Source organism: Balaenoptera acutorostrata, chromosome 3, assembly GCF_949987535.1.
Source record: "Balaenoptera acutorostrata chromosome 3, mBalAcu1.1, whole genome shotgun sequence".
NCBI classification, from domain to species: Eukaryota; Metazoa; Chordata; class Mammalia; order Artiodactyla; family Balaenopteridae; genus Balaenoptera; species Balaenoptera acutorostrata.
Genome location: NC_080066.1, coordinates 20,725,907 through 20,751,059, shown reverse-complemented (window position 1 = coordinate 20,751,059; position 25,153 = coordinate 20,725,907). Strand labels below are relative to the sequence as shown.

Genomic DNA, 25,153 nt, shown 5'->3' with positions numbered 1-25,153 from the left:
TCAGGAAGCTTACTCGCTAACTATTCTTTCTCCTTTCCTGTCTACCTCCCTCTAGTGGTCATTATAAATACTGCAGTTTCTCAAGCCAATTTTACACAGTTATTATTTTTATACAATAATAATTATACGTTTAGCTTAAATATTTAAAGTTTACTTTAAAAATTTTAACTTAAACAAAGTAAATAAGAATAATTGTCTAATATTCTGAGCCATGTATCACCGGCATTTTCTTAGCAAAGACCAGCCTCAGAAGAATTTAGTAACAAGTCGAGTGAACAGAAAGTAAAATTTTGTCAATTTCATGGATCTTTTAAAGTAGTAACAACAGCAGGTCCAAAGACCCTCCAGATGTTTCTTCGTTCTTTTCTCCATTGACGTTATCTAAGTACTTTTAGGAATAACAATCTTTAAATTCCCCCTCTAAGCCGTTTCTTGTTTTCTTACCTCACGTTATGTCCTTTCTCACCTTCTAGTGCCTTTGGGTAGGTTCAGTTGGCACAGAGTAGGGCAGGGGTGCAGGAGGTACTGGAAGGCAGCCTGAGCTCAGGTACTCACGCTGCGCCCTGGCCAGGTCTGCACCGGCCCCGCGGAAGGGCCACCTGTTCGCAATTCCCACAAAGATCGGGTACGAGCTAGCAGGGCTGGCCTCCTCCCGCTATCGCCTTGGTTGAAACCTCAGTCTCATTTTCTTCCCTGTTCATTTCCTGTCCGCCACAGCCCCCCCACCCTTTTTTTCTTTTTGTGCCTTTTTCTTTTCCCTTTCTTCCTTCCTAATCCCATCATCCTTCAATTTCTTCCTCCCTATCTCCTCTTCACCTGGAAGAAAAGATACCGTGTAAAATTTAATTTGTACACACAAGATAATGTGTACATTAAAAAATTTAAAGCTAAAGAACTAAGCTACACATATGTTTATACATCATAAAAACTTAACCAAGCGAAAAGAACACTACTAAAAAGGAAAAGTAATTCTGGGAAGCACTTATAATGTCTTTTTTTCTTTATCTGAATTTGTGAAAAACAGGGGCTGCCTATATTACCTCTCACCTGTGGCTATTTAATACTATTTAATTTTTACTAAGCCAATTCATGATACATGCATTAGTGTTTAGCTATATGCAACAAAATTTAAGAGAAAAAAGAACATGAACAGAAAGCTTAGGTCCATTATTCAATGAGGATTAAGGATTGACAGAATTGATTCTCTCTTGGATTTGGTTCAGAAAGAGGGGGATAATAATGCTTGCCTAATTAGTAAGTGCGGTGGATTAAAGTGTTTTGTAAACAATAATTAAAGATACAGGAAGGGGCTTCCCTGGTGGCGCAGTGGTTGAGAGTCCGCCTGCCAATGCAGGGGACACGGGTTCGAGCCCTGGTCTGGGAAGATCCCACATGCCGCGGAGCAACTAGGCCCGTGAGCCACAATTACTGAGCCTGCGCATCTGGAGCCTGTGCTCCGCAACAAGAGAGGCCGCGATAATGAGAGGCTCGCGCACCGCGATGAAGAGTGGCCCCCGCTTGCCACAACTGGAGAAAGCCCTCGCACAGAAACGAAGACCCAACACAGCCAAAAATAAAATAAATAAATAAATAATTTAAAAATATTTAAAAAAAATACACATACCTTTAAAAAAAAAAAAAGATGCAGGGAGTTAGATGAGGCCAATGTGTTATTAGTGAAAAAGTCTTCTTCCCTTTAATCAGGTATCTCCTCCTGGGAGAGCAAAAAAATGATATAAGGACTAAAGAACTGGGGCTCAGCCCCGAGTGCCACCAGTGACTCAGTCATCCTGTGCCACCAACCACTTCCTTAGTTTTCTGTAAAATGGGGATAAGCACAAACAGCACTTTGCAATACGGGTTTTATAATGTCTGCCATCTGAGTATATATCAAACACTATAATTAACAAAACCCTATAACTCTTGTTTTCTCCTTTCCTACAGAGTTGTCCCACCCCATGGAAACACCGGTAACATTAACTTCCACCAACTTACAGAAGCCTTCCACAACCAGCTATTAACCTCAGTGGATATTTCCACGGTGATAAAGAAGAAATGGCACCAAGGAATGGGGTCAAAACCTCTTGGACGAGTTTCTTCTCCTTTCTGAACCTCAGTTTTCCTCCTCTGTAAAATGGGGATAAGAAATTGGGGGTTGTTCTAAGGATTGAATGAAATAATGTGTGTGTTAAATGCCTTGTCCAAGGGTAATAAGAATTCGATACGTGGTAGTCATGATTGTCATTAAATGTAAAATAACCTCTCAAAACGGACTAAGGAGGGGAAAAAAATGTCCCGTCTTATTCAGAGCTTCAAATGCAAATCCCTATTTTTCCTCCGAGTGTTTAACTCAGAGATGGGGCTGGAGTTTCCTCAGATCGTCCGCAATTCAAACCTCGCACCGACACCGAGAGGCGCCTGCGGGGCGGCGCCGGCGCGGGGGCCTGTCCCTTTAAATGCCCCGGGCGCGCGCCGCGTGAGTTTGGGGAGGGAGCAGCCGAGACCCCGTCGGGCGCGCGCACGGGCGCGCGCGGCGGGGCGGCGCAGAGCGCGGGGGCGCGCGTAAGCGAGCGCGCGGCAGGGCGGCCCGGGAAGGTCTGCGAGGCGCGCGCGGGCGGACAGGCGAACGGGCGGCGCTAGGGCTCGGCTCCCGCTTGCGGTCCGGGTGGGCGCTTGCTGGGCTCCTGCGAGGTGAGTGCGGGCTTCTCGATCCCGGACAGGGTCGGAGGGCGGGAGGGCGTCCTGGCAGCCGATCCCCTCGTCCAGCACGTCGGTGAGCCGGGCGACGTTTGCAGCCGATCGGGGGAGATCGGGGCTCTGGTGGGGTCCAGGGCGGGAAGGGCGATCCCCTTTCCTAGCGAGCCGGCTGCCTGCGCTTCCCGCGCGTCCCTGCGGGTGCCCTCCCGGCGGGGATCTCTTCTGCGCGCTCTCCCGCTCCTCCGCATCGCCTCCCTTGGAAGTTAGGAAGAGCTCTGGCGCCGTCCGAGGGGCCGTCGTCGACCCGGTGGCCTCCCACCCGGGAAACCCGGGGCCTCATTCGGGATCACGGGGGTCCGCGTGCGTCCGGCTCGGGGGCGGTGGGGAGGACGCGAGGCTTTCCGACTCCGAGGCTGTCCTGGCGGCGGGCGAAGGTGGTCCGTGGCACGGTTCTTGCTTTACGCGCAGAGAGGTCCGGGTTGTCCCAACACCCCTCCCCTGTCCCCACCGCTCTCCCCGGAGCCCCACTTGCCGCCGCAGCCGTCGAACTCCCAGGGCGCTGTGTCCCTTCCCCCGCGGAGAGGAGGGCGGGAGCCTCATATTGGCAGGAGGTGGCCGAAGCCACCTGTTAAACTTGGGTCCTGCGCAAAGTGACCAGTAGATTTTCGTCCCCACCCCCGCTCCCCAACCCCTGACCCCCAACAGGTAACTGAATCACGCGGGAACATGTAGGGTCAGCCGGTGAGCAGGGGCGGGAGGGATTAAAAAAAGAGAAGGCCATGTGGCCGATGTGATGCAAATAAAACAAACTCCAGAATTTCTCCAAAGCTTTGAAAGTTTCCCAGTATTGTTTTACGGAGTCTAAATTTAAGCACCTAGCCTTTTATTTTTTTATTTTTTATTTTTTTCTTAAACCGCAGGAACTAACATCAGAAAACATTCAACTCTTTGCCAGGACCTACTTGGTGCAAAGCGAAAACTTAGAGTAAAGGAAAATGATTTTTGTGTCTTTTCCCCCTAAACACAGTAGAACATTCAGGTCTGTTGCTGGAGACTACAGAAAGAAGGTTCCTCTGGCTCCAATTTTCATGCAGAACAATTTTTTTAACATCTATATTTCTGAAAGATATAGAAACACCAAATCAGATATAAGTGTAAACGTGAGGAAAATGCTCAGAGGAGAGCCTAAGTTTATTAAAGATGCTTTTCTACTTTTTTTTTTAAGCACTACATTCTTACTGCTCTAGCATGCACTGAAAAGTCTGCCCTCAAAGCTCAGTGTCTGAATGTTACAGATTGTTTTTCTAGGTGGAGGAGGTATTTTGGTTCATGAGGCCAATGTGGAAATACAAACAAATGCCCTGTTTACTTGGGATTGGGCGGGAAGGGTGGAAGTTGTCTAAAATCTCTCTTGCCAAACTTGACAGCGTATGTATGGAATCTTGTGTATTTTCTTGCTCAGACCAGTAATAGCCATTTTTAAGGAACTGGGTATATGCCTTGGTAACAGCACTTCAGAGCTTTTTTTACATTTTGCGGGGGGGGGAAATTTTGGATACTGATAATTTAAAAGTAACACATTTTCTCCATTACTAGAAATCAGAAAGCCAAAATCAGATAATTTAGAGAAGGCTGGAAAGAGGAAAGATGCTTTTAAGAAAACGTGCGGGTGTTTGACACCACGATGGCTCCCTTTGTGGCGGAGGGCGGGATTTGCTTGTTTTCGGGCAGGCCCTGCGTGTTCATTAATTCATTCAGCAGTATTTTCAGGCCTGTGTGACCACCTACAATGTGCTGAGTGCTGAACTAGTCAAGGGACATACAGACACATCTAGATAACAGCCACACGGCCCAAACAGATTAAAACCAGATCGAGTAAGCCTTCATCAGGAGCTGAAGATACACCTGGCCCTGGTTCCAAAGTTCTCAGACACCTTAGGAGCCTGTGGTTGGCACCCTGTGTTGATTGTCAAGATCATCTCAGGTAACTACAGGTGACAGAGCTGAGCCTTGAAGCCTGGGGGGAGAGAGGGGAAAGGCTTGGATGGAGCAGAACTGAGAACAGGGCATCCTCTGGAACAAGAGTTCAAGTGCGTCTTATCCGCTTGGTTGTGGATGGCCGCCAGTAGTGCCGTGGCATCCTAGAAGCATCCCAGAACCTGAGCCGCTGCCATCACTAGTGGAAGGCGGCTTTTCGTTTCAGTTTCCACTGCCCTCTCTGGTGGCAGTGTTGTTGGCTTCCCTGCTGCCTGTGTGTTCTCAGGAGGATGGGCTGGGCAGCTCTACCCCTGGGACGCTGCAGCCTTCCCCTCTTGAATCTGAGTGGGTCCAGCTTCTGTTCACATTGACACAGTGGCGTCAGTACAGTGCAGTCACTGTAGCCACCTCTGTAGAGAACCACCCTGAAGCTGCACTTCTCAGTAACTCCGTTGTCCCACTCCCAGACCCGCAGCATTAATCTTGAATCCTGTTTTGAGAAAGTAGGTGCTGGGTTTAAAATCCGTGCAGTCAGGATCGGTAGCAGAGGAATGTGTAGGGCAGAACATTCCGCCTTATTGGTTAGGGATGTGATTGCTCCTTATGAACTCGTATCTTCAGACTGGATATTTCCAAAGACCCTACCACTGGAAACACTTGGTTCTCTCTCTCTTTTTTTTTTTTTTTTTGGTAGTAAAATACATATAACATTGAATTTATCATTTTAGAGTGTACAAATCAGTGGCATTAAGTATATTCACATTATATGTGTTTGAGAAGAATGTGTTTTTGTTCATTTTGTTCTGTAGAGGTCTACAGATATCCGTTAAATGAACCTTATTAATTGCATCATTCCTCACTAACTTTGTGTCTGCTTAACATGTCAGTAATTGAGAGAGGTATATGAAAGATCCCTCTAGAATGGGATCTTTGTCGATATCTCCTTGTACTTGAGTTAAAAAATATTCTGGGACTATTTGTATAAACAGCTTTCTATTTTAATATCTAACAGTATGCATTTGTAAATTTATATTGTTAGACATGCAGTGTCTAATAGGAATTGAATTTTTATCATAACATAGTTACTTTTATCACTAGTGAGGATTTTTGCCCTAAAGTCTCTTTTGTCTGATGTAGTATAGCCAGAAGTGATCTTTTAATTGTTGCTGTTGTTAATATTTGCTTGATGTGTCTTTTCCCATTTTTAAAAATTTTCTTTCAAATATCTTTACTAAGGTATAATTGACATTCAGTAAACTGCACATATTTGAAGTGTAAAAAGGTACATTCACAATGTTTTGCAACCATCACTACTATCCAGTTCCAGAGCTTTTTCATCACCCCAAAAGGAAACTCCATACCCATTAAACAGTCACTCCCTATTTCCCCCCTGCTCCAGCCTTGGCAACCACTAATCTACTTTCTGTCTCTATGGATTTGCCTTTCTGGATATTTCATGTTAATAGAATCATACAGCATATGTCTGGCTTCTTTCACTTATGATGCTCTCAGAATTTATCCATGCTGTAGCATGAATCAGTACTTCATTCCTTTTCATGGCTGAGTAATATTCCATTGTAGGAATGTATCACAGTTTGCTTATTCATTCATCAGCTCATGGACATTGGGTCATTTCCACCTTTTGGTTATTGTGAGTAGTGAAGTTATGAGGAACCACCAAATTGTTTTCCACGGTAGCTGCACCATTTAACGTTCCCACTAGCAATGTTGGAGGTTTCCAGTTTCTCCACATCCTCACCAACACTTATTATTTTCCATGTTTTTGTTTTTATTGCCACCCCAGTGGGCATGAAGTGGTGTCGATTTGCATTTCCCTAATGACTAATAATGATGAGCATCTTTTCATGGGCTTGTTGGCCACTTCCAGATTTTCACTGGAGACAGGTCTATTCAAGGACTTGATTCTCTTTTGTATTAGCTTTTATATCACCAGCATCTTGCATGTAAGTATAGTTATTTTTATAGGATTTGGTTTGTATAGTATGTACCTTCTCAAACCCTCATTCTATTGTTTTGGTTTTGTTTCTCTCTCTGCTTTCTCTTTCCAGCTTCTGCTGCTCCTTCCAGGAGACCAGTTGTCTGACTAGTGCTTTTTTTTTTTTTTTTTTTTAATTAATTAATTAATTTATGGGTGTGTTGGGTCTTCGTTTCTGTGCAAGGGCTTTCTCTAGTTGCGGCAAGTGGGGGCCACTCTTCATCGCGGTGCACGGGCCTCTCATTATCGCGGCCTCTCTTGTTGCGGAGCACAGGCTCCAGATGCACAGGCTCAGCAATTGTGGCTCACGGGCCTCCGCGGCATGTGGGATCCTCCCAGACCAGGGCTCGAACCCGTGTCCCCTGCATTGGCAGGCAGATTCTCAACCACTGTGCCACCAGGGAAGCCCTAGTGCTTTTTTAATATTTAATATTCTACCTATTTTAGTTATTGGTCCGAAGGCCTGGGCCATTCGTCTCTTCATTCAGCAGTATTTGTAGGCTGTTGGGCCACCTACCATGTGCTGATCACTGAGTCGTCATTGGAGATATAAACCTACTACTCCTCATACGCTTCTCTTTTGGATGTTTGCAGATTACATTTTATTTTTTAAAATAACTGATTCATAGAGCCTGGCATAGGGAAAAAGAGCAGTACTTAACTCTCTCCACCAGAAGTTTCAATACCAAATAGCCGTGTAACCATCGGGTTCACCACTTTACCTTTGTGGACCTCGGTTTCCTGGTCTGTAAAACTGGGGGCAGGACTAAATGACTTCTCAGGCCCTCTCAGACCTTGAAACTGGAGATTATACATTCACGATTCACCACAGCTCTCCCTTACAAATGAGTGTATGTAAAATAGTTTATTTTGTAAAACTTAAAGGAATTATCTTGTGTGGGGAAAAAAAAAGATGCCTGTGCTCCTTTATACTAGACAGGTGAGTTTGGTCAGTTGCTGTTTTCCAGAATGGCACATTTGACATTTTTTGTGAAGATTCAGAGGGTCTGAAGAGCTTTTGTGAACATTTAAGTTCCTTCCATGCTGGGCACAACTGGGAACATAGAGGTCAATGAGTGTGGTCCCCGCCTTCGAGAATCTTGTGATCTAGTAACAGAGATTATAGGTGTCAAGTGGGAGTCTATCTCAGAGGCCCACAGGTCTTCAGGGAGCGGAGGACAGAGGTACCCTTTCTTTCAGGAGGATGTAACGGAACCGGGCGCAGAAGGGCAGGATAGTGGGATGTCAGAATGGTAGAACCGTGGCTTTGCTCATCATGCCGAGAAGTTTAGCCTTGAGTTTGGGGGCATGAACCGCTGATGCGTCGCGAGTGGCCTGTGTTCTGCTGTGGACGAGACGTTTGTCCACTGAGGCAATAATTTGAGTTGAGCTGGGGGTTGAGGGTTGAGGAAGGGAGGATAGAATGATGAAGGAGATAAGACAGTACAGACAAGGGGATGGCGCTGAAAATGTCCGATGTTGAATAGAAGTTCTGGTGCAGAAAAAGTCAGAAAAGGCATTCTTCTGGAGTGGAAACCTAAAGCCTAAATCCAACTCTTTCTGACCTCAGTTTCCTCACGTAACTTGTCCTCCACACGTACTAGAGAACCAATGAATTTGTGGTCTGAGCTCCTGCTGATACAGGCAGCTTCACTTCATCAGTCAGATTGTCTGTAAAGTGTGTGTGAGGTGAAACTGTTGTGTATTTTTCCCCCCTATTCATTCCTTTGTGATTTCAGAGGTATCATCTGAGGAAAAGCATTTTAGTATCAATGTGTAATAAAGCCATACTGCAACCAAAATTGCATTTCAAGGAACACTTCGCTCTTTTACAATGTTAATTATCAATTCAGTTCCAAAACTGTTAGGTTAATCATAGAAAACTACCTATATTCAACTATTTTTGACCTACGCCAATGGCAGCTTCATACAATTCAATTTACTAACTGCGGGCCAGGGGTCTGACCCTTCCCTTCTCAACCGCTAGAAGAATGTTGTCGGGAACTTGAAAATTCACATAAAAATACAGTGTGTTAAATACTGTATTTCCTACCGAATTCTCATGTCAGTCTTGTTTTTGTTTTCGAAAGTGGTGAGGAGCCGGACAGCTTCAATAGCCAAGAGGTCTTTGTCAAATTTTGAGTAATTTGAGTAATTATCAAATTCCACTGTTGATTCATTTAAGGTGCTGAGCTTTCAGAGAGGCTGATAGGGGGGCCTTGAAATGCTGACATCAGTATCATCTTAACTGTTGGTTAGAGTCATCCAGTTTTTTCAACAAACATTCGGTTGTCCACATTTCTTTTCTTTTTTTTTCCAGTTTTTTAAATTGAAATATAGTTGATTTACAAAGTTGTGTTAGTTTCAGGTGTACAGCAAAGTGATTCAGATATATATATATATATATATATATATATATATATATATTTAAGATTCTTTTCCTTTATAGGTTATTATATAATACTGAGTAGAGATCCCTGTGCTATACAGCAGGTGCTTGCTGATTATCTGTTTTATACTGGTTGTCCCCATTTTTTTTTTTTCTGGCCACGCCCCACACCTTGTGGGATCTTAGTTCCCTGACCTGCATCCCCTGCATTGGAAGCACAGAGTCTTAACCACTGGACCGCCAGGGAGGTCCCCCATTTCTTGAAAAAGTTCTGAAAGCCCCTTGTCTCTTCCCCTCTATTAAAACTGGGTAGGAGTTTGCACCCAAGGGCCTGGATTTGCAGGGAGGGAGTTGAGTGCTTTGTTCCTGGGTTGCAGGAGGTGTGCAGGAAGAGGGAGGAGAGAGTCTCTGGAGATGCACACACAGGGCTGGCAAAGAGATTGGGGAAGAGGGGGTTCAAAGTCTGACGCAGTGGACTGACCCAGCAGGAGGTCTTACGGGAGGTTTGCCCCCCTCGGGTTTGGATTTAAATCTGTTCAGCCTGAGATAAGAAATGTAAATCAGATCTTGGCCTCCAGTCTAACCAGGTGTTGTAAATACCAGCGCAGGATGAACATGCTCTCGGTCAGCTTTATTTTTGCTGTGAGGAGGAATGAAAAACTCAGCTAAGAATTTTTTTGAGCTTCTCAGAAGAAAGAAAAAGCATTATAAAACAATAAGGTATAATTGTTATGACAAGTAAGAAGGTCTACATTTTAGCTCCCCGGAGTAGGGCATAGTGCGTGCTCTGGTGACGTTTGCTGAATAAATAAAGAGAAAGCACACAAGCTTGTTTAACGAAACAAGAGCAACTTAAGCTGGGATCTTTCCTTTGATTTTTTTTTTTAATTTGTTAAACAATCCAGAAATGCAGTAGGCATATAGAATGTAAATTTCTTTAAATGAGCCAAAAATCAAAATTTGAAGTGTCTACCTTTGCAAACATTTCATCAGATGTAACTAGATTTTCCTCCTGTTGATGCTTTTCTGTTTGCTTCTTCCTGGGTCATTACTTTTTGTTATTAGTAACAAAACTCAAATCTGGTCAAGGTTTTTTCAGGTGAGGATTTACGTTGGGAAAATCTGATTTCCTAATCTTCTGTTCAGTGGCAGTACACTGGTGGTGGGAGGCTTCTTCCCTTGGGGCCTGTTAACCAGCCTACCTGGCTGAGGCCCCTGCTGTGAAAGTGTTTGCTTACCAGTAGGCCAATCAGTTACTTTCATGTGGCATAGGCCTTAAGTAAATTAATTACTGCTTCCTATTAATAGTTGAAACTATTCACAATTGAGAAGATCTGAAACCAACCTTGTTTTTTTACATTGTTCAGTAAGAGCTTTTCCAAAAATAACCTCTAAATGAAAGCATGCTAATTCTTCTGGAGAAGTAAAACTACCAGCCTTTGAAGTGTTTGTCTTTAATACCCTTGAGTGCCAGTTAAGAGTTTAAGGTCCTAAATTCTTACAGCAGACATTTTCAGAAGTAAGGGAAAAAACCATTCAGAGAAAAAAGCGAAGGAAAAGGAATGCTAAACCATTGACCATGTCAACCGTTTAAAACGCCAGACAAAATTAAGCCTCCGCCCCCAGCTCTCCCAGCAACAACAAGCCTCTACCTGAAAAAAATTTCCCTTTGATGTTCTGTGCTGGGATCCAGTTCTAGTTTGCTAGTTTGCTGAGTGAGTATTTTTTGGAAGCATTCTTTTCTTTCCAAGGCTTTTGTTTTCTGGACACGGAGAAAGAGCCCATACTAAAGAATAGTTACTACTTATTTATTTTACTTCAGCTGTTTATTTGTGTGGAGGCCCATTTTAGAAGTTAATGTTGGTCATGGTTACACCTGTCCATGTACACGTGTGTGCATTCATCCTGATACTTATCACATGTTAATATCGGGAAGCATTACTGGCTTAGTGTGTCCGATGTTATTGGTGCCAAGTTTGTAACAGATCATTATTCGTGTTTAAAGTTACTCCCCTCCTGCTCCACATTTGCCCTTGATTGGAATATAAAGGTTGACTGAGAGTAATTTCTCATAAATTTCAAGGCTTTGGTCTCTGAATATGATAGAAGGATAAAGGACAGTTACTGCAACACGGTTAACATGTCTGAAACGACTCCTACGTGTTCAAACTTTTCTTCTACATCAAAGGTCTGTTTTAAGGATACTCTCATGGTTTTAGAGTTTTAAAATATAAATTTTGTGTTCATAGCAGCACTATTTACAATAGCCAAGACATGGAAGCAACCCAAGTGCCCATCAACAGATGACTGGATTAAAAAAATATGGTATATATGCAATGGAATATTACCCAGCCATAAGAAAGAATGAAATACTGCCATTTGACGCAGTGTGGATGGACATAGAGAGTATTTGCTTAGTGAAATAAGACAGAGAAAGACTAATACTATATGATATCACTTATACATGGAATCTAAAAAATAATACAAATGCATGTGTATACAAAACAGAAACAGACTCACAGACATAGAAAACAAACATGATGATTACCAAAGGGGAGAGGGGGGAAGGCAGGGACAAATTAGAGGTATGGGATAAACAGATACAAACTACTATACATAAAATAGATAAGCAACTAGGATATACTGTATAGCACAGGGAATTATAGCCATTATCTTACAATAACCTATAATGGAATATAATCTGCAAAAAATACTGAATCACTATGCTGTACACCTGAAGCTAACACAATATTGTAAAGCAACTGTACTTCCATACAAATTTTTTTAAAAATAAATAAAACATAAATTTTGGTTAAGTAACAAATACTAAGTCAATATTTTGGGATAAATATTTTCCAAAATCCTGTGGCTATAGTTTTAGAAAAAGAGAGAGAGCGCTTTGCCTGCAAGTCCAGTCTAACTGAGGAAAAGGAATTGCGAGCATAATGAACTCTGACGTGATGAGTTGTATCAGAAGGACAAAGGTGGCATCGTGTGGTTACCACGTGGTGGAGAGTAAGCAGTAGGTACTGGACGAGCCAGGCGAAGGGCAGCATCCCGAAGGAAGGCTAGATAGGGTTTGCCATCGTTCATGAGCCAGGCTTTGAGGATGGGGAGGAGAGGGACAGGGAAGCAGTCCAAACGTGGCTCACACCCGAGCAGAGCATGAAGGAGACCCGGCTGGATAAAAGGGTTCCTATTGTGGGAATAAGTGTGAAGAGACAAGGTTAGGCCAGATTCCAGACACACTTTAAAGCCCTAAGTTCTTACAGCTCCTTGGCAGGATTGGTTAGGAAAACGAAAACGGTGCCCACTTTGATAGGCCTGTGGTCCCAAAAGGAGTCCAGAATTTCAGAAAGGTTAATTAGGTCTTTGCAATTCACTGGTGAATGTTGCACTGAATCTTTTTTTTAAAATTATTATTATTTTTTAAAATTTTATTTATTTGTGTTTGGCTGCATTGGGTCTTAGTTGCTGCATGCGGGCTTTCTCTAGTTGAGGTGAGTGGGGGCTACTCTTCATTGCAGTGCGCGGGCTTCTCATTGCGGTGGCTTCTCTTGTTGCGGAGCACGGGCTCTAGGCTCGAGGGCTTCAGTAGTTATGGCACGTGGGCTCCGTAGTTGTGGCTCATGGGCTCTAGAGCGCAGGCTCAGCAGTTGTGGTGCATGGGCTTAGTTGCTCCGCGGCATATAGGATCTTCCTGGGCTCAAACCCCTGCATCGGTGGCAGGTGGATTCTTAACCACTGCGCCACCAGGGAAGCCCTGTTTTATTTTTAACAAAGTTTTTGAGGGCAGAAAACTTGGAAGAAAATGAACTACAGGACCCCAAACGACTTTTACCTGCTTACCAGGTCAGCTCTGTACATTTGTGTCTAAATGTGCATCTTTGGTACTGAGAGGGATGGGAGGGGCCAGAGACTGTCCTTTATGTGTGAAATGGGAGGTGGGACTGAGAGTTGTGTTGCATTATCAGGTGTGTTGTCATAACTAGAGCACAATCATTTCTATGGAGTTCATCTATAAATTATTTTTAGGGGGAGAAATGAAATGATTAGTCTAAGAATTTTATTCAAGCCGTAATTAAGTTGAATAGTAGAAAAGAAAGAATATCAGGACTCTGTTTCCTTTTAACTTATGGATTAGGTTAATAAAACAATATAAAAGGGTCTTGGCATCAATTACAGCTTCATCTTCTAGGTAATTTCTCATTATAAAACTCATTTTTGTTAATGCACATCACTCCCATAAAAACAGGAATGAGCAGAGAACCAGACAGAAAACTATAGAAGCTATAGAAAACTATAAAAGTAGGACCCCTGTCTTCTTTGTGTAAATCAGAGCAAAGTACATCAGTACATGTTCAGACAAACAAAGGTTGTCAAGAACTGCCAGCATTAAGGCCAACAATGGCTATTTTGTGTTTTCTGATTATTTCATCTAAGAGTGTGTACGTCCATGAAAAATGGCTCTTTCTTTACTTTCGCCCACTGCTTAACCATAGGAAAAGCCCATGAGTGGTAATGAGCTGTGATGACTCAGAAACAGTTCCCACTGGGAAGCTCCTTCATTTTTAATGTCCTTGAAGGTCAAGAAGAACATAGTTTTTTGAAAGCGGCTTGGCTGTTAAATCATCATATTGGGATTTCTCAGGATATAGTCTTCAAGGTAATTTCTGTCCTAAGATTCCTTTTCTAGGATTGGGAACAATTCTTCCCAACATTCCTGTCAATGGAGAATGAGATGATGAAAGACTGGGATGTAGGTTTGCACATGGGTCTGGCCCTTGTGGATGGCCCAATATGAGAAGGGGGTGTTTTTAAAAAGCTCATTTCTCCTCCTTTCCCAGCTAAGCTGTGCTTCTGCTGACTGTACCGTAGCTGTGGTGGTTCATAGTGGTGTCTAGACAGGAGTCGGGGTCTCTAAGCCTGGATCATAGCCCACGGGGTTCAGAACCCTCAGACTCAACCTTTCTTTCCTTTTGTGAAGCGTTTGCCTTGGCTGTGAGTTGGAGCAGTTCTCTTTTTAAAGTGTAACGCAGACATGCTAAGCAAAATTAGTTCCACATCACTTGGTTAAGGAGGATCATTTTCCCCTTCGTGTTCAGAAGTGCAAAGACAATAATCACCCTTGTGATTTTGTTTAGCATGTCTGCAGGGAATCTAAGTCTCAGAAGACGTGATTCCCTTCCCCCCACCAAGTGGGACAAAGCTTAGTAGTTGAATGTAAGGGAACTTATCTATTTGTTCCAGTTTAGATTCTTAGGTAAATTGGATCTGGTCAACCTTTCCCTGGCTAATCTTGAGCTAAATTATGATCCAAGAAAAGTTTAAATTCAGGGTTTCTCCTTCCTAGTTAAGACAGACCGCCTTCAGCGTTTCCCTCCTAAATTGCCCCAGGGTTTCTAGATTATGGGTGTCTCCTCTGCTTCTCTCATTAAATCCAAACTCATCTGTCCTGTGTCATCTCCAGAGATCTGGACTTTTCACAGTTTCCCAGGTGATAAAATGATCTGATAAATCATTATCAGACACGGGTTCGAGCCCTGGTCCGGGAAGATCCCACATGCCGCGGAGCAACTAGGCCCGTGAGCCACAACTACTGAGCCTGCGCGTCTGGAGCCTGTGCTCCACAACGGGAGAAGCCACGATAGTGAGAGGCCCACGCACCGCAATGAAGAGTGGCCCCCACTTGCCACAACTAGAGAAAGCCCTCGCACAGAAACGAAGACCCAACACAGCCAAAAATAAAATTAATTAATTAATTAATTAAAATACTTATTAAAAAAAAAAATTAAAAAAAAAAAAAAAAAGAAGTTGCTTCACTTAGCATGCTGTAAATGTCACTTAGATCAAGCTTGTTAATTGTGTTGTTTAAATCTTCTTTATTCCCAGTCTGCTGGATTTATCTATTGTTAAGGTGTGCAGAAATCTCCCACTATAATGGTGGGTTTATCAACTCATGTTATTTATCTTTGAGGTACATGCAGGTAAATCGAAATTTTTATCATTTTGAAGTAATCCTCTTTGTTTCTAGTAATTCACTTTTGCCTTCGTTTCCTTTGTCTGATCTTACTGTAATGATTCCAGCTATTTCCTGTCTGTCCATTTCTCCCTCCCCACAGGCAGCCTTTGTTGGAATTTTTCCCGTGTATCCTTCCAGAAGGATTCTATGCACATCAAAGCATAAACATAGATATTTTTCATTTATTTCCCTATACACATGGAAGTATACTAGACTCTGATCTGTCCTTTAGCTCTTTCCACACTCCAGAATGTGTCCTGGAGAACACTGAGCAGCCCCCTCCTTCTTTTAAATCGCTTGTCCTGATTGCTTTTAGGTTCTCCCCTCTGGTGCTGTCGCCCTCCCAACTGTTGCCAGAGTCATCTTTCTAACCTGTAAATGTGATGCTGCCTCTCTCCAGGGCTCCCCATCACCTGTGGGTGAAGTTCAAGATTCAAGTCCCTCCTCGCTCGGGTCCACTTCTCCGTGTGCCTCTATTTGCACTTTCTCCCTTTTCCAGCTCATTCTGTGTTGTGCTTTAGCTCATTTCAGGGCTTCACCCCAGCCACTCACGACTTTTCAAATAGGCCATGTGTTGCTTACTCTGTTTCTATGTTTGGAATGCCCAGCACGGTTTGTTTAAACCTGAAATCTCAAACATCTCTTATTGCTGGCCTTTCTGAAAGTCTCTGACCCCTCCGGGGAGTATGGGCACCTTCCCCCTGTTCCCATGTGCCCTATCTTGGCACTGAACACGGTGATGCATCCGTCCTCCATTAGAGTTGGCGCCACGTGGCAGAATTCCTTGTGGAACTTGATAAAAATGCACATGCTCAGCTGTTACCCCCACAGATGTATTCAGTAGATCTGGTTCTAACCTGTTGCTGGATTAAGTTCCTCTGGGGAGGAGATGCCTCTTACCCATCGGTCTTTCTCTAGTACCTGGAATCTGCCCCATGTGAAGTAGGAGAACAGTAAACATTAGAAGAACATGCTAAGACTAGAAAGGAATATAGGGTTCTAAGTGAAGCAAGGATTGATTGATAGGACGAACTTTGATTCTGCAGCCTGTGGGGAGTGGGTTGAAGGTGATTGCTCTTAGGAGAGTGGTGACATCACAGTGGTGTTTCAAGATTAATCCAGCAGAAGAATATGGCAAAAGGATGGCCAAGAGTGGAAAAACAAGAACAGTCAGATGTGGTAAAAATGGTCCTGAACTCGGGAGGGGGACCAGAAAGGAAGTGGATCCAACTGACATTGGGCAGGAAAACTCAACAGGGCTGGGCAGCTGGTTGGTTGTGAGTGGCAGGGACAGGGAGGGGTCAAAGATGTCCCCAAAGCTGTTTGTGTGACGAGGCTGAAAGCCACTGTGCCTGAGGATGGGTCTTTGACAAGATGACTCATCTCTGGGGTTTGGTGAATAGTGGAAGGACCTAGCTCCTTGGGCTGCTCTGCAGACATGACTGTGGCCATCTGGGACTTTGACGGATTGGGGTGATACTGGGAGGAGGGCTGGATGTCTTCCATCCAGGCCATTCTAGGTCTTTCTGGAATGTACAGGGGAGGATGAAGAGGAGGAGCTGCCTTCCTCTCTGGCTCCAGTGCACTCACTTTGGAGGTTCTCTTGCCCCACCAGCTCCACCAGTTCCACCAGCACCATCAACTCAGATGGCTGCTGTGCCCTGACCGGCCATGCTCGGCAGACAGATTTACCAAGACTGTAGATCACTTGTGACCTTCAACCTTACCAGAAAAGGCTGTTGCTAGTAAATACCGAGCAACAAACACAGGAAGCCGAAGAGAATAAACAGAAACACGCACACGCGGCTCTAGCTTCCCTTCGTGGCGCTAGCTTGTGGCGCCCCCGTAGTGAGCCTGCTCTGCGCCCTCTGGGAGAAGTCGGTTTCTTCACCTATGGAGCCCTCTTAGTCTGACCCTGGCCTCCCTTTTCTAAAGTGCACTGTTAGGAAGCACAAAAAGTGAGCCCTTGTTTGGGCAAGGAGACTAGATACTGTGAGGTGGCCATGACCTCACAGACTCACGGCTCTGGCCGCTCTGTCAGACGGATCTGCTCCTGCTTCTTCATCTCACGCTCTCCCCTTTCCAGTGCAGACCTTGCCCCCCCCTGCTCAGAAATCCACTCCCCATAGTGGCTCACCCATGCAATTCTATATTTTTGGCTCATGGGGAACTAGGACCAGGGAGCCCCTGGTTCTCAATTCCTTAAGAGATGAAAGAAGATTGACAGCTTGAGCCTGTGAAGGATTTTTTTTTTTTTTTTTTTAGAGTTACACTTTTTTTTTTTTTTTTTTTTTAATGAGGATCTTGAATCAGATGCGTATGATTGATTGATTGATTGATTGATTGATTTTGGCTGTGTTGGGTCTTCGCCCCTGTGCGAGGGCTCTCTCCAGTTGCGGCAAGCGGGGGCCACTCTTCATCGCGATGCGCGGGCCTCTCACCGCCGCGGCCTCTCTCGCCGCGGAGCACAGGCTCCAGACGCGCAGGCCCAGCAGTTGTGGCCCACGGGCCCAGCCGCTCCGCGGCATGTGGGATCCTCCCAGGCCAGGGCTCGAACCCGTGTCCCCTGCATTAGCAGGCAGACTCTCAACCACTGCGCCACCAGGGAAGCCCCTGTGAAGGATATTGAACCAAGGTTTCCACTTTCTCCCCAACAGACTCTGCCTTCTGGAGAATTCTGATTAGCTTCCTCATCTACTTTCAAGGGAGTGATTTGTAGAAGTCTAAACACTACAGTTTTACAGCATCAGAATAGCTTTTAAAATGCTAGTAGCACAGGAGAAAGGCGTGCTCTTGGATGGTGTAGGCAGTTACCACCCTCCGCCCCACGGAGGGACCCATGTGCTGTCTCATTGCACAGATCCAGAGCCAAGTTCCAGGTCCTGCCCCACCGAGCACACGGTCCCCCGGGTCCCTCACTGGAGGTGAATCAGTACCTCGCTTCCCATGTTTCCTCTCACTGTTGTCAGGGGAAGACTCACTGCCCGCCCCCCCGCCCCCTAGATGGCACCTATGGTGGTTTTAGCTCACGTGCCCCTCAGGATTCTTTAGGGGCTCATAAGGCCACCTGGTGGTGCTTTCAGTCTAGGGAGGGGTGAGCATCTATTTCCTCACTTGCCGTAACATCAGGTCATATGTAATGGACAGGAGGTATATTCCCTTATTCCCTACTAGCCTTCTTTGGTCTTCTGGAAGGTTTTGTTGAACTTAGTTGTCTGTTGTTCAGGGACTGAGCTGAATTTCCTGCTGGAACAGTCACAGGACTGTATGAGACTAGGGCTCGGGGGGGGGGGGGGGACAGTTTCAGTGTCCTTGTTCCTGAAAGTGGGAACATGAACTTCCCGATGGTATTAACTGATGGGACCTTAGCATTTTATGTAGAAACTGCAGTAGCATCATGGCCTCCAAAGAGTCTGGAATTTCAGAGATGTCAACCAAACTTCCATTAGTAATTTGTTAGCTCTTGTCACTTTACCTCAACTCTGAACTGTAACGAGGCTGGAAAGGGAACCATAATGTTGTGGTGTCTGAGGCAGAAAAGAATAGAATTTATAAGCAGTACAGGGAAAGCCTGAGTCTGAGTGTGACGGAGCGTGAAAGTACAGACCCGAAGAGCAGAGGACAGCGCCAGAACATTATTTCATCAAATTTTCAGCACCAAAGAAATCTTTAGTACACACATCTTTCCTTAAAAATAATTCTTACTACTACTCAACCATAAAAAAGAATGAAATAATGCCATTTGCAGTAACATGGATGGACCTAGAAATTATCATACAGTCAGACAAAGACAAATATATGATATCACCTATATGTGGAATCTAATATATGAACTTATCTATGAAACAGAAATAGACTCACAGACATAGAGAACAGACTTGTGGTTGCCAAGGAGGAGAAGGGTGGGGGAGGGATGGATTGGGAGTTTGGGGTTAGCAGATGGAAACTATTATGTATAGGAGGGATAAACAACAAGGTCCTACTGTACAGCACAGGGAAATATTGGTATATTCAATATCCTGTGATAAACCATAATGGAAACGAATATAAAAAGAAATATATATGTATGTATAACTGAATCACTTTGCTTGTATAGCAGAACTTAACACAACATTGTAAATCAACTATACTTCAATAAAAAATAAAATAAAAATAATTCTTACGTCTTCGTAATGGAGAAGGAGATAAAGGAGAAATGGAAATGAGCATCACCAAACAAGTTGACTTCAGGGGTCCTCATTATCTTAGTCCTAATGGTCGAGGCTGTGGACCAGCCGACTGTATCTCGTGACGCCTGTTCGTCCTGGGGGAATGAGGCCTTCGCTGTCTGAGCTCACTAACCCTTGTCACCTTGTGCTTACTCCTCCAGAAGTGACCCACTACTTAGGCATGGGACACCGGCCCCTTCCCCACTTCCTGTGATTGAGCCAGCGGCTGGGGTTACTGTGGGGATGCCTGTCCACCGCCAGAAGTCAGACTCTTGGGAGATGGACCCTGACCTGTTGCCCGGCTGCAGGCTCGGTGACCTGAGCAGAGGGAGCAGTCTGGAGAGTCGGACCAGCAGCTCTCGTTCCAGAAGTCTCACTCTGGTGAGTCCCTGTTTCTCTGGTGCTCTGTGTGCTTGAATGTTAGCTGATTTCGCCCCCCTGTCAGGAGTATCTTACAACATCCTCTTGGGGTAACTAGCTTGACGTCTTGGAATACTCGCTCTCTGAAGCGGCATTTCCATGTGAATCGTATTAAGTTTTGCACCAAATCCAGAGCAGTGATAACTTGGCTGCTAAGACCCAGAGCACGCCGTGCCTGAAGGTGGCCACCAGCCCAGGCCAGGGCACCTGCCTTTCAGGTCCAATGACTGGAAGAAGGGAAACACGTCACAGGATAACATCAAATTCACTTTAAAACAGATGTTTAAGTCCTTTACAAATATAAATGCTTTCCTATCCCTTTCTCTCAGCATCCAGACCTTTACATAAGTGTCAACAAGCTTTGGGAACTTTCACAAAAAGTCTTTAAAGTTAAGAGATGATCTTTTGGCCCTCCCCACCCCTCAGGGTATTCACCTTTCGGGATGGAGACCTTCATATTCATAGAGGGAAGGACAGGAGAGAGTCCACCTTGGATCTCAATAATAATGGTCCATTGTTCATCTCAGCCCATCTTCAATGGGAGCACGAATTTTCTAAAGATACACCGATCCCTAAAATTAACCCCAGCTATGCTGAACATAAGAAAGAAGTGTACAGAGGGCAGTTAATAGTAACAATAGAATTTTATAGGCTCCTACTTGCATATTTTCTTTTTTTCAATCACCATGGTAAGTATGTAATAGATATTATTTGATTCGCCAAAGGAAAAATATATTATAAATTACTCTCTGAATATCTGAGAATCTATAAATCCTTAAGAATAGAGAATTTAGGACTAATTTTTTAATTTAAAAACTGTATTTAAAGAAAATGTTAGGGGCTTCCCTGGTGGCGCAGTGGTTGAGAATCTGCCTGCCAATGCAGGGGACATGGGTTCGAGCCCTGGTCTGGGAAGATCCCACATGCCGCGGAGCAACTGGGCCCATGAGCCACAATTACTGAGCCTGCGCGTCTGGAGCCTGTGCTCCGCAACAAGAGAGGCCACGACAGTGAGAGGCCCACGCACCGCGATGAAGAGTGGCCCCCGCTTGCCACAACTAGAGAAAGCCCTCGCACAGAAACGAAGACCCAGCACAGCCATAAATAAAATAAATATAAATAAAATTAAAAAAAAAAAGAAAAGAAAATGTTAAAAGAATAGGTAGAAAGACATACAGATTAATACTCCAGTCATTAGTGGGGTCTGTTCTCCAAAGCACAGTTAGGAAGCAGCTCTGCTCTGATGTAGAGGGTGTTTCTAAAACATGGCGTGGATAACTTAGGAACCATAGTCTAAAGGGCTGCCCTGTGTGTGTGGGGAGGGAATAAAGTCGAGAATGGTTGTCAGATGACCTCGGTCTCTGAGGAAATGGGTATAGTGCATTATGAGTCAGTGCTCGAATTATTTTCTTGCCTTTCACATTCATTTTCTTATTGAACTTGAGGCAAATCTCTTAACATCCTTTGTACCATGGTCTCTTTTGATAGAAAGTTGAAGTAATACCTGTTCTGTCTTTTCCTGGGAGAGACCATAACCCCAGGTGTGTCACGTGCGCTGAATTTGAGGCAGGAAAGTTGCTACTTTTCTATCTCCATTGTAGTCATATAGGGTCCATTCTTCACATGAACCAACTCGTACCCACTCTCACCACATCCTCTGTGGTGGGTCAAACTTATATACTCCAAAGACAGAAAGGACTTGATTGAGCTCTGCAAACCCGTCCATGGAGGACTGCCTTCCATCTGTTCTATGTAGGTGATTTATCCCTTTGCTCAAATACTGAAGCACTGTTCTTGGAGGTGAGGACAGAGGCAGAGCTTGCATTCTAGTGGCTGTGGTCCACCCTGACAGAATAGGCTGCAGATTTGCTTCCCCAGGCAGCAGACTCTGAGATGGACAACGTTACAGCACAGGAGGCTTATTAGGGCTGTTCCTGGGCTCAACATCTGGAAGGAAGAGGAAGCAGGATTTGGGCAGAGAGAGAAGCTGGACTGTGAGGCAGACCCGACAGAGGCCTTAGCTGTTCCTCAGGAGGCCCTGGCACTGCTGGGCCGAGAGTGGAACCTGGATACCCACTCCGCCATCAGCCCTGGTATGAGGACATCCCTGGAGGGAGGCACGACCTTGACAAGACAGTTCCTTTCAGTTGGAGACAGTCCCCAAAGGGGACTGAGGGCCGCCTGCCAGCAGCATTCCCAACAGATGGGGGACCAGGTCCTTCATCCCCAGGGTAACCTGGGGGGCGCACCACACTCCCTACCATGAAGGTGTAGGAGAAAAGGAACAGAGCCTTTTAGAGGGACCGAAGGCACCAGAGCAGCTATAAGATGTCTGAACTAGAAGAAGCGAGACTGTGAAATGAACTCGGGGAGTTTACAAGAGACCACCATATAAATACAGCTCTTCACAGAGTGTCCGTCTAGGCAGGTGGGGTGTTCATTCCATCACCTGGCAGATTTGGAGAATATGCATCATTTTGACTCTTTGTCAGAACGTCAGACCCAGGAATTCATCTTCAGAGGCAAAAGCTCTTCTTTGAAAGGAGGTCTACTAAGTTTCAGCTCCAGAGTCACAAGGAGAAATGGTTTATTATAAAACTTTTTTATCATGGATGTATTTTTTGGTAAGATACGAGAATTATCTTTAGGTTCAAAGACAGAAAAGACTATAAATCTCTTACACATGTAAATCTCAGGAGGTCAGGATGGGAGAGGTGAGCAGTGTTATGCCTGTGAGCCGCCTGTGCTGGAAGGGCTTTGTGAACCTTAGTGCTGGGCTAAGTAGGTTCCACAGTGGAGTCGAGTACAGATCAGAAGGACGTTCCCCAAGATATTTATAATTTCTCTTAAGTCCTTCCAGAAATCCGTATGCATTTTTCAAGTTGCTTTCTTTACTGATACTAGTCAGTATCCTGAAAATCAGCTCAGAATAGTAATAAACAGGATACTGGAGACATGCCCGGGTTCAAATCCAATCGTGCCTCCTTCTGGAACCTGGGAAAAGTAACTTAATCACTTTCTTCATTAGCTATTTTCTTCATTAGTTTAAAAGGGTGGGGAGTGAGTGGGATAATAATTCTTCCTCAAGGGTTACCCGTAGAGATGAAATGCCCAGCATCTAATCAGTGCTTCCTAATTACTGGTACAAGCTCCTGTGAGTGCCCTGTTAGCCCCAGGTAGAGAATAACTCCACTTCATCCTGCCCCGTCATCTTGTTTGGATCTATGCTTTCCCATCTGTCCATCTCTTATCAGTAGCCTTCTGAATTTCCTTCTTTGCCCAGTAAAGATGGGATGGTAAAAGGGAGTCTAAATTTGGGGAGGGTCTATATGTTTTTATTCTAAATCCTCAGTCTTTTTATGACTTGTCTCTTTAGAATGACAGTCAACTGTAGTAGTTTCCCCACTCCCTGTTCTTTATTCCCTGACCTCATAAAAGATTTGTCAGTAACAGTGTTTTTAGGCCTCCAGATTGTATGAGATTAAATGCACCCCTTGGAGGGCTCTTTAAGTAAAAGATAGTTCCAATTTATAGAAGTGTGTATTTCTTTTAAGCAACGGTTATTTTTAAAAAGAAGATAAAACATTAATGCCTATAGTTAAATGAGAGTATTGTAAAGTTTTTAAACACTAGTTGAAGTGTGGCCTGGAAGATGACAGATCTTTGCTTTTTAGAAACCTTTCTCCTGAGCCAGTACAAGTTAAAAATTAAAATAGCCGCTTAGGTAGTTTTGTTGTGGCTATCCACATGGCCGCCGTCATGACCCAGGCTGTTCTAGGAGGGTGAAGTATGTGAACTTTTTCTCGCTCAAGAGCCTAGTTGTGGTTGTGTATGTGTATTGTTTTTCTTGTAAGGAATTCTTCCTCTGAACATTTTCTAGCAAAATGTACAGCTAGAACTAGAACAAACTGTCCAGAACTTCCCTGGTGGTGCAGTGGTTAAGAATCCACCTGCCAATGTAGGGGACACGGGTTCGATCCCTGGTCCGGGAAGATCCCACATGCCACGAAGCAACTAAGCCCGTGCGCCACAACTACTGAGCCTGTGCTCTAGAGCCCGCGAGCCACAACTACTGAGCCCACGTGCCACAAGTACTGAGCCCACATGCCACAACTACTGAGCCCACGTGCCTAGAGCCCGTGCCCCGCAACAAGTGACGCCACCGCAATGAGAAGCCTGCGCGCTGCAACGAAGAGTAGCCCCCGCTCACCGCAGCTAGAGAAAGCCCACACGCAGCAATGAAGACCCAACACAGCCATAAATAAATAAATAAATATTTTTTTAAAATAAAGAGCAAACTGGCAAAATCCTTGTATACTTGACTAAGACGGTCTCTTTTTCCTTTGAACTGTAAGAAGGACACCTTCAGTACAGTACAGTTGGTAGTGTAGTTCTGGAACTTACCACCTCGAGAGGTGATGGAGATTCAAAATAAAAGGTTCAGGAAGGATTTAGAGACATTCATAAATGATAGCTCTTTAAGGTGACAAAGGAAGCTTTGGGTATAAGGTGACATATTCTTAAGGTCTTAAGGCCAATATCTCAGACACACATCTCATCAAACATCCGGGGTGCACTGCCAGGGACCAGTACTGCCTCATGCCAGGATCCTTAGGTTCTTCTTCTGCACATGGTCTGAAGCCTGCTCTGCCCTGCAGGCACCCTGAAGCTTCCTCCAGAAAAGAATATGATTTAACTAGCTGAAAAGAGGGGATGCTCTTGATACCCATAGGAATTAAGGAATTTCATAATGTGTGTGCCACTTTGAGGGTGGATTGGAAACAGCCCAAATCCCCAAGCGTACTTCCTATTCATTTTTATCTTTAACTTGGGCAAAACCAATGATCCAAATTCATTGCTGAGTTTTTGGAGATTTGATATTCGGTGAACTGTCTTGAAACCCTGCCTGGTCCCTTAGCAGACAAATCTTATAGCCCTCACGTCACATAATAAGCCTGTGATCAGACAGCGGTCGTCAGCTCCTGATCACCCCTTCCTTCTCCAAAGCCTCTGAGGTCGTTTGGCCTCACCCATAGGTCGTGGAAGAAGAAGGTAAAGCAAGCGGGGGCGAAGCCGTCTCCATGGCTGGCTCCGCCTGAAGTCTAAGCAGGACACTAGGAATCAGACATGCTTGTCACCAGACAGTTTCAAGGAGAAGACACAGAACAGAGGCGTGGGAAGGAGAAGCAGACTGGCCAGTAGTAACCACATTGTCCTTTCGGCTCTGGCTTCTTCCCCAGATTGAACCCAAAACTTCCTGGACAGAGCAGCTATTTTAAAACAAAGCTAAACTGCTTTGAGGAGAGTTCAATTCAGTAAACATGCAGTAAATGCCTGCTACATACCAGATTGGATAGGTGATGGAATAAAACTCGGTTTTAATCTTTTGGGAACTCACAGTTTAGTGACACGACAGCCACGCCGAGCTCTGGGACATGTGACAA

At 44.6% G+C, this 25,153-nt stretch overlaps 1 protein-coding gene and 1 long non-coding RNA gene across 2 annotated transcripts in view; one reads left to right on the top strand and one right to left on the bottom strand.

Annotated features, from left to right (window-relative positions):
* LOC103017115 (uncharacterized) overlaps positions 1–2,441 on the bottom strand; it is a 37,037-nt gene extending 34,596 nt beyond the window's left edge. Inside the window, exons 1-2 of the long non-coding RNA XR_449762.2 lie at positions 1,996–2,441; positions 1,625–1,714 (exon numbers count right to left, since the gene is read on the bottom strand). This is a non-coding gene — a long non-coding RNA (uncharacterized LOC103017115). The remainder of the gene's footprint in view (positions 1–1,624; positions 1,715–1,995) is intronic.
* Positions 2,442–2,537: 96 nt separating this feature from the next.
* The window catches only part of PROSER2 (proline and serine rich 2), a 39,830-nt gene continuing 17,214 nt past the window's right edge, over positions 2,538–25,153 (top strand). Inside the window, exons 1-2 of the mRNA XM_007167417.2 lie at positions 2,538–2,691; positions 19,451–19,670. Coding sequence (XP_007167479.2) covers positions 19,533–19,670 — 138 coding nt within the window. The 5' untranslated portion in view covers positions 2,538–2,691; positions 19,451–19,532. The remainder of the gene's footprint in view (positions 2,692–19,450; positions 19,671–25,153) is intronic.